The sequence below is a fragment of the Biomphalaria glabrata genome, chromosome 12, assembly GCF_947242115.1.
Source record: "Biomphalaria glabrata chromosome 12, xgBioGlab47.1, whole genome shotgun sequence".
Taxonomy (NCBI): domain Eukaryota; kingdom Metazoa; phylum Mollusca; class Gastropoda; family Planorbidae; genus Biomphalaria; species Biomphalaria glabrata.
The window spans coordinates 34,582,061-34,591,938 of NC_074722.1; the positions used below are offsets into that span (position 1 = coordinate 34,582,061).

At 37.0% G+C, this 9,878-nt stretch overlaps 1 protein-coding gene across 1 annotated transcript; it reads left to right on the plus strand.

The window, feature by feature from the left end:
* The first annotated feature begins 415 nt into the window (after positions 1-415).
* Positions 416-8,947, plus strand: LOC129921947 (leukocyte elastase inhibitor-like). Its single transcript, XM_056005324.1, has 6 exons — positions 416-596; positions 1,413-1,542; positions 2,196-2,447; positions 5,535-5,679; positions 7,491-7,676; positions 8,727-8,947. The coding sequence occupies exons 1-6, from the start codon at positions 439-441 to the stop codon at positions 8,939-8,941; spliced, it is 1,086 nt and encodes a 361-aa protein (XP_055861299.1). The 5' UTR covers positions 416-438; the 3' UTR covers positions 8,942-8,947.
* Positions 8,948-9,878: the final 931 nt, after the last annotated feature.

The window sequence follows — 9,878 nt, forward strand, 5'->3', positions numbered from 1 at the left end:
TGTCGTTGCTCTGTTCTGTGGAATACGTCTCGATGCAAGTTGAGAAGAGATGAATAGCAACGAAGTGAAGGGATGAAATGCAACGAAGTATAGCTAACTGTAAACTGACAGATATTGTACAGTCTTCTACGCTACATGTTACAGTAACGAATTGTTAGAGTTAATAGTCATTAAAGTTATATGAAACTGAAAGTTTAGTCGTCAAGTTCTTTGCTGTGTTTTTATTTGTGTGCCAACTAAAACATCTAGCCAGAAGATTCAGAAATACGTAACAATATATTAGATATGCGTTGTTTTTGTTTTATTTTGTTTTTTTTTCCGCGCTTCAAAATGGACAAAATATATTGAATCTACTTTATATTAGAATAGTAGATAAGTATCCATAATAGAAACATTATTGGTTTATAGTTTTTGTTTTACAGTCTGTACAGTAGAAAAATGATCTTCTTATTAATGACCTTGGTTGTTCTTGGTCAACTGGTCAGTGCTGATCAAAAACAACAATTGGCTTTGTCTTCGGCCTTGTCAAATTTCTCTCAGAGACTTTACCAGAAGGTATCTGTGGACATGCCCAATGTCGTCTACTCACCTTATAGGTAACTAGATAAAAAATAATGTACTCCTCTCAAATCTTGTGATCTATATTGCGATGAGAATTTAATACTTAGTAAAGTAAGTAAAGTTCCCCTTTCAGACCTTGCGATCTATAGGGCAGATAATGTCAGGGTCATCTGTTTCTGTGGCCCACGGTCAACGAGGGTGTCATGAGGCCAGCACAACGACCAACTGCATTTTCTTTTCCCCAACTAATTTCAGGTACACATTAGAGCTGGGTGGACTCAGAGGCTCCCAAAGAGGCCGAAATTGAAAATCCCAGTCTTCATCACATCTTACAGAATTGAGTGCTGCCCCCTATAAATGTGTACTTCTTCGGTTCTTCCCTTTGATACGCCCTTTTGCTGTGTGTTTTTTTATATTTGACTTGTTACCAGTTGTATGAATTTGTGCTATGACCAGGGACATCAAAGCTTTAAATGCGTAAGAATGTGTTTTTCTGTTAATCCAACCAATGGTCCGCGGGCCACATCCGACTCATTGTCGATTATAAAAATGTACATATGAGTTTTGACTTACTATTAACGTTAGTGTGATATGCTAGCCTACTTATATTGTCTAAATCAAGTTTGTAGATTGCAAATTAGATTCTCTCTGGTGAAAATGAGTTTTTAAAGTGTAGCGGTGAAATGTTTTTATGTAGTAATGGGTCTGGTTAAATGTTATATAATTTTACTAATGTCTAAAAGATAAAAAAAAAATAGATTTATTCACCAGTATAATATAATAAATGTAGAGCCTGATACTATTATGTTATATATCTTAAGGTATATTAATTAAAAATATTTCCATAACAGCATCCATTCGGCTTTAAATATGGTGTCTTTAGGAGCAAGGGGAGACACTGCAACAGAGATAAAGAACACACTCGGTATTGCTTCCCTTGGAAACTCGGTCCACGAAACCTATAAGGAGCTAATAAAACAGGTCAGCAATGATTGTACATTTGCAGATGATGTAACGTCAGGGTTAGGGTCTTTACTTTTCTTAAATTAGGTTAACGAGGGTATCATATGGTCAGCACAATAACCAACCGCCTTTACTTTTCCCAATCTAATGTCAGGTACCCATTAGAGCTGGGTGGACCCAGTGGCGACATAAGTATCACGAAATGAAAAATCAAAGTTTTCACCAGGATTCGAACCCGGGACCCTCTTGGTTCGTGTGACAAATATATATAGCCTGGATAGGTATTTTTTTTTACTGTCCTAAGGTCCGAGGCTGCTGAGTTTTGCTACTTACTATGAAGACCTCAATACTCGAATTCTGGATCTTCTGCTATTACGAGTTTATTCGTCTTACTTTTATTTAAATTTATAGTTTTGTTATAGTCCAACAATTTAATTTTTCCTTAACCTCCTAATCTTTATGACTAATTTGTATTTAATTGAATTTTACATTAAAGTTTTAGGGATATATTCATGTTGGCGAATATCGCGAGAGTCATACAGTCAAATAAAACGTTGAAATTTGAAATTTTGAGGGGAAAATGAAAAAAAACAATTTAAAAAAAAACTGACCATCGCAAGAAGAGTTCAGTTTGATTCATTTTCTCATATTGTTATTATTCTTTATCTCAGATGAACTCAGTTACAGATGTTGAGATGACCACCACAAACGCCCTCTTTCTAAAACCTTACATCCAACATGGTCCAGACTTTATTCCAGACTCCATGGGATATTATTCTGCCCACATCGCCAGCATACAATTCCCCCACCTTGCAGGTCCTGAGAAACTAATCAACGGCTATATCGCAGCTCGGACTAAAAATAAAATCAATAATCTTCTTCGACCAGGTACACAGGAGCTCCTTTCATTTAGCACTGATAGTGTTTGTGTGTGTTTGTGTGTGTTTGTATGTTTGTGTTTGCAACCTTCTATATTGTTATCGTTTTAAAAATGTTTGCAAAATGTTTGACATGTTTCGGATGTTCCTTCAGAGTTGAAGATAGTTTACTTCCTAGTCCAAACCTCCCGCAGGACGATGTGGGATGGGAGCGGGCAGGGTTTAATTCCTGGACCATCGATAAATTCAAACGACAGTCCAGCGCACAACAATGGCGAAAGTTTTTCTAGTGTGTCAAGGAAAGAGTATATACAAGGAGTAAAATTTGACCAGAAGAGGGGGGGGGGGGGATAGACGTTACGGGTAATGATCAGTCCCAAGGAGGTGATCGCCAGACGCATGACGCCAACGACCAGTGCTCGGTAAAATTTGACCAGAAGAGAGGGGGGGATAGACGTTACAGGTAATGACCAGTCCCAAGGAGGTGATCGCATGACGCCAACGACCAGTGCTCGGTGCTGGTCTTGTCTTCATTTGTTTAATTATACCTGCGTCAATGCGAGATGTGTCACCCAAATCACCCCTACCCAATTTCTCAAAATGTATTTTTTCAAAGTATCTTAGCGTCGTGAATTTGTTTCTATCTATTGTCGCCCAGAGTGTTTGTTTACATTTGTGGATTCACGTTCGAGTTTGTACTGACCACATTCCGTGTCTTGATCTTTACTAAGTGTGGAGTTATTGTCGGTCATTCAGCGTAATAGAGCTTTAGATGTTAACATGGTTTTTGTTATAGTAAAGTGTGACACTTAGCTAGTTCGTATATTACACTGTCAAATAAAAAAAAAATTCTTTTGGAAAGAAATCGAAGAATGTCATCCAGTGTGATTAGCAGAACTCACATGTAAATAAAAGGGAGGGTATTGCATTGCATTGTCATTGTCATTGTTTTGCGTCATGTAAAACCTTTATATTAAAAAAAAAAAGCAATTCGCTGAACGGTGTTAGAATTCATACTATACATACAATATTATAGTAGAGTGAAATAAACATTGTTCTAAAAGCTACGTGCTTATTTAATTATCGTCAAATTTATATTTCGCGCTAAAACGTCTCGTGCCAAAACTCTTTTATTTCTGCAAGTCGTATTAGAGTTGCCTTACGTAACTTTCAGGGTGAAAGAGAGCGATGTTCAGAAAAAAACGGGGGTGGGGGGCGTATGCTACGCCGCGGGTCGGCTCGTCATTTTTAATGCTATAAAAAATGAATGTTCTTCTACCATTTCATACTTTATTATCTTTATTATCGATATCTAAAGGTTACATAATGTATCATCTATTTCATATTTAAAGGAAGCCTCAATAACTATACATCTATGCTGCTGATCAATGCGATCTTTTTTAGTGGAACTTGGGAAACAGTTTTCGATAAACGAAAAACGATAAATAAAAAGTTTTATCAGCCTAGAGGCAAAGTAAAACAAGTGAGTAGCATTGACGCATTAATATTTAGTAATGCAATCTGCCAATATCTAATATATATTTAAACATTAAGAATGTCAAAGTTCGAAAACGACTTCTTTTTAGACGGAAACGTGATCACAAGTTAACCATTACTGTCTTGTTCACCAAGGTGCACTAATATAGTAAAAATGTTTATAGTTTATTATATTATATTCACAACGAAATATAACAAATGAAATAATGATTTTTTAACAAGTTTTCAAAAATATTTATTCAGAAGAATGATCACCACATCTGTACTACTACTTTGTCCTTTTACTATATATATGACATATATTAATTTAATCAAGAAACACAGATCCTCAAAAGTTACTACAAAGTTTGTGAGAACTCTCTTTCTCTGCCTATCTTATAAATTGCTTGTACAAGTTATTTCACCGACACCCAATCTCGGATCAAGCTGAAAATCTGAACAAATTATTATTTCTTTAACTGCCAACACAAGAATAAAAATTTACAATTAGGTAATTAACTATTAGTAATTTTTTAATTTTTTTTTTGGTTTCTCGAAAAAAAAAGAAGAAATTTTACTTGAATGAAATGATGGTGAAAGTTAAATTATTCCCGACTAGTCGACAGTGGAGTAGCATACGCCGCTATTTTTGCAGGGCCGGCCATAGGCCAAAGCAACCTATCCGTCCGCAGTGGGCCCCACACTTTCATAGGACCCACACTAATTCTATGTGTAGATTATTAAATTAAACCATTTTATAACTTTTATAACAGATTTCTCGAGGCCGCCTGATTTTCCAGGAGCTCCTGGAAATCTCCTGAAATAGCAAAATATATGAAAAAGTCATGGAAATCCTTGATACACAGCTGCGATAGCAGGTTGGGCATATGTAATCACCAGGCGCCGTTGCATTTTCACCCTTCTTTCTACTGCTGTTGTGTATGACATCTGCAATCTGTGACCCTTCCATTATTCTCTCTCTCCATGTGGATCTATCCAGTGCCAAAACTTCCCAGAGCTTCATGTCGCATTTGCATACATCCGTATAACGTAAAAGTGGGCGACCAGCGGCTCTCCTGCCTTCTATTAGATCGTCATACAGAATGTCCACTGGAAGTCGACCTACTGGCATTCTACGAACGTGGCCAAGCCAGCCAAGGCGTCTGCTGCTGATAACAGAGCGGATGACCTGGCACCCTGTCATGCCTCACGGAGTACTAGGGTTTCACAGAACACAATTTGGAAGCTCAAAACCTATATGTTAAAGATGAAGGGTCTTACGATAAAGAAAGTAAAGTTCCCCTTTCAGACCTTGAGATCTATGAGGCGGATGATGTAGAGGTCATCTGTTTCTGTGGCCAACGGTTAACGAGGGTGTCATGTGGTCAGCACAACGACCAAACCGCCTTTACTTTCCCCGACTAATGTCAGGAACCAATTAAAGCTGGATAGACTTAGAGGTGCCGAAGATCCCGAATTTAAAAATCACAGTCTTCACCAGGATCCGGACCCTAAATACCCGGTTCAGAAGCCAAGCGCTTTACCGCTCAGCCAAGGCGCCTCCGTCTCTTAAATACATGCGTTAAAAAATTTTAATGCATCAAATAACATTTGATTTGGTGGACTTCACAATGACTTTTTCATTTCGATATTCAGGTAGAGATGATGACCGATGACAGAAATGTCAACATAAAAAGAGATGATGTCAGCAAGGTGGATGTTGCTGAACTCCCCTTTAAAGGAGGTAGATTTAGCTTGTATATTGCTCTGCCGCGTGCAGTAAATGGTATCACTGACCTAGGTAAGTTTTTAAAATCTAAATTTAAAATAAAAAGTTTTGATTGGAAACTTACTTACTTAGATTTAGATCCTCCCGCGCCGTTCGACGCATTGGGTGGCAAGCTGTTTCCACAAAGATCTGTCACTGGCATATGTCTGAAGCCTCTTTATACCTGGTATCCACTTCTCTGAGTTCCTCCATGATGTGTGGGGCCAAGTTATATGAGGACGCCCCTGTTTGCGCTTTCATCGTATTGGCCTCCATGGCATCATAACTGTTGGTATGCGTAGTTCATTTTGTCTGAGAACATGTCTCGTTAATCTCATGCGACGCTCTGTCACAACCTCATTAAGTGGTCGACTCCCAGTTCGGCAAAGGATTTCATTGTTTGAGACCCGATCTCTATAACTGACTCCTAAAATCTGTCTCAGCCATTTTGGTTGAGCCACATGTAGTCTTTGCTATAACCAAAAAAAAAAAAAAAAAACTTAACGAAGACAATTGAAAAAAAAGTCTGAGAAGGAGTGAGTGAGAAAAATAAATAATGAGATCGAAACAGAGAGGAAGAGAGACAGACAGAGAGAGGAAGAGAGACAGAGAGAGAGAGAGAGGAAGAGAAGACTAATATTTTGATGTGATTAAAACAGAGCGAGAGAGGGAGTAAATAAATACTTCTTGATTGTACAAAAAAATATATAAAAATAAGCAAAATAAAAAAAAAATGTTTTTTTAACAAGCGTATCTAAAGTGAAGAACTAAAAGCTATATCAATCAATAATGTACAAGTTATTTCCCTAATTCGAAATCAAACAAAATGATAAATTAGTAATAATTAATTGACTAATTCAGTATTTTTTTTTTATTAATTCATGTTTTGTTAGTTACAAGAAATAATTGTTTAACTGTATCAACTTGATCGGATAAAATTAACTATTATTTTAGGGTATTTACCCAACATATAATAATACTGAAGTATTAGCCTCCATTGTCGCTATGAAACAGAATAATCAATTACCAATAATTAATAATCTAATTGGTTACTTTTCTAAATTGATATATGTCTTGTCTATATCAATGAATAATTGTGCGAAGTTTCAATTTGATCCGAGAATGGGTGTGGGAGAAATAACGTATATACACTTTTTACCAGACAGACAGACATAGAGATGAGTGATTTGTAAAAAGAAGGGGAAAAATCAAAGGATGATTGTGAAAGATTTAATGAAAATTTCAAGCGTAGAAGAAAGATTAAGTAAGTTATAGTGAAAGACAGTGAAATCTATTATGTCTAGTAAAATGTAGGTAATCAAAATCGTTAATAATACCTGGCATAAATGCTTCTTGAATTATGGCGGCGACCGTAATGTACATTGAATGTGCCCCCAAAATAGTAAGACCCTAAAAATAAAAATATAAAATAGGCTACCTAAATTTACCTCTATTGAAAAAGAACTCTTTTAACAAAATGGGTAAACCCGTTTTCACAGTACTTTATATTTAATATGAAATTGTCGGCTGAACGGATAAAACAATTTTTACAGTCACACTCTACTTTTATTTTCGAGGCAAAATTTAAAAAAAAAATGTGAAGGGAGCATTTTCAAGGTTTGACATAGATCTAAATTCAATCCCAGTAGATCAGTAATACCAAAACTAAGACCCGCAGGCAGCGAGTTATATCACAAATAAATATGGTGTGTATTTGTGAGAGTGAGAGAGAGACAGAGAAAGAAACAGAGGGGAAAAGAGATACTAGAATGACTATGTAGGTACATTTTATTTGTAACTAGAACCACGTGACAAAATGGCTACGTTATATCTTCTGTGTGCAGAGCAGCTTCTAGTCCAACCAGATCAAGCGGACCAACTGTTCACCGGACTCACCTCTGTCGGAGCTCGATTAGTTATCCCTAAATTCAAGACGGAGACTATGCTCAATCTGAACACTCCTCTAAAGGAAATGGGCATTACGCAAGCATTTAATCCAAGCTCAGCCAACTTTTCGGGAATAACACCAGGTATTAAGACTAATAGAATTATAAATATTAGGGTATCACAATAAAGTGTAGAATGTTTTTGTTTTGTTATTTTAGGACTTCATAAACAGAACAATTAAAAACAAGAAATAAAAAAATAAAATAAACATAACTGAATAGACGATGGTATAAAATTGCTATTTATAGTTTTCCAATAACTTTCTAGTAGCAGAAACAAAGTATTTATATTTCATTTCAGTTACTATCTCCTCGACACTATTAACTCTTGTGTGTAGAAGCCAAAGAGTTAAATATATCTTTTTTACGTTTCACTAGTAACCTCATGACAATTAGTTAAATGCTATAGTAAAAAAAAAGATCCATAAATTTGATCTAGCAAAAAAAATAAAATAAAGTTGAGTGGCCTATGCTAGGGTGGTGGTCTAAATTTAAAAAATCACCCCGCCCCGGCCCCCAACTTGAGGGTTTTAAAAACGAGTGCCCTGAATTTTTATAAGGATAAGATAAGAAAATATAATTTTTATTGATCCAATCAAATGGAAACTCGGTTTGGCTACAATTGACACCCTTAGTAGAGTAGCCAATGCCACGTTATATTGCTGTTCACGTTGTTATGCAAACTAGTGACCATGTTGCATATATTCCACACAATAAACATCCATTGATTAAGTACATTAGCTCATGTCATGATTTCGAATGTCAAAATGCAGGGGCCCCAAAAGAGGTCAACCCTCCCGCTGGGCAACCAAATCCATTGCTAAGCCACTGATTCACCAAAAGAGGCCAACCCTCCCCAGGGCCACCAAATCCCCTTCTAAGCCACTGATTCACCAAAGAGGCCAACCCTCCACCCGGGCCACCAAATCCCTTGTTAAGCCACTGATTCACCAAAAGAGGCCAACCCTCCCGCCGGGCCACCAATTCCCTTGCTAAGCCACTGATTCACCAAAAGACATCACTAGAAGACAAAGCCTAACTTGATCAATTTAAAATAAGATCCCTAGACAATAAATTGACAATTCTTAGCTAAATTTTACGTACTTTAATATCTCATTAATTCTTTTTACGTAGCTCGAATCTTCATCAGCGAGGTTCTGCAGAAAGTTCTCATCGAAGTCGAAGAAATAGGAGCCGTGGTTTCTGCTGCGGCTGCCATGAAAGTGATGAGGTTGTCTTCAGGACCTCTCCATCTTAAAGAAAATTTCATCGCTGACCACTCTTTTGTCTATTTCCTAAGAGATAATCAAACTGGACAGATTCTCTTGCAAGGGAAATTTACAGGTTGAAACTTCACACCAATGGGAGAAAACATTTTGAATATTTAATAAATTTATAAAATGTTTCGAGTTATTTCCCTTATATGTTTCTGCCAAAGAGTTGCGACTATCAAATCTCGAGTTAGTGGTAAAGAGCTTGATCTTCTAAAAGAGTGGTCTCGAATTCCAGTCCTCTTGAAGACCTGATTTTTAAACATCGAGATATTTAAGGCGCTCTTGTATCCAAAAAAGTACCAAGCTTTTGTTGAATAAAGAAAAGGCGATTGATTTTTGTGCTGGCCACGTTACCAATTCCCATTGATCGCTAGGAAATTTCTTTGACCATATTCATTTACTATGTAGATAATATATTTAAAAAAAAGAAGTTATTCTTATTACAGAGTCGTATAGATATTGTGGACTTTAATTAGTGGAACTTTAGAAAAAGTATCAACATTGGAATCCTCCAGAAATTAACATTTAGCATCTCCAGCGCTTAGAATTCAGCGGTTCTCAACCTTTTAAGCTCGGTGATCCCTTTTTACAATATACCACTCTAACGCGACCCCCCCCCCCCCCCCCCATAGACACACACAGCAATAGAAGAATTGACAATAACAATCCTTTATTTTTGATGGTCTTAGGCGACCCCTGGCAAATCGTCAATCGACCCCCCAAGGGGGCAGCGACCCACAGGTTGAGAACCCCTGGCTTAGATTAATACACGTTCATATATGGATCACACATTAAGCCATGTATATCTACTTCCTCAGTCTTAGTCTTGTTTAACGTACAGTCGAACCATTTGTTCTGACCACAGGTCATTCGGAACAGCCGCTTCTCCAGAACGAGTTTTTTAAGTATCCCAACTAAACTTATTGCACAGTTGAATCTATTCGACCTCATCTGGACGTGTTCGTTTTGGTGCTAATAAACAGCAAGTCTGATTAACCGGATTTGTATGTAT

Excerpts from the sequence above, each read along its gene's own strand:
- LOC129921947 (XM_056005324.1), top strand. The coding sequence starts at position 439 with ATGATCTTCTTATTAATGACCTTGGTTGTTCTTGGTCAACTGGTCAGT. Across the intron at positions 2,448-5,534 it reads TTTCATTTAGCACTGATAGT|GTAGAGATGATGACCGATGA; the intron begins GTTTGTGTGTGT and ends TTCGATATTCAG. Across the intron at positions 7,677-8,726 it reads CTTTTCGGGAATAACACCAG|CTCGAATCTTCATCAGCGAG; the intron begins GTATTAAGACTA and ends CTTTTTACGTAG.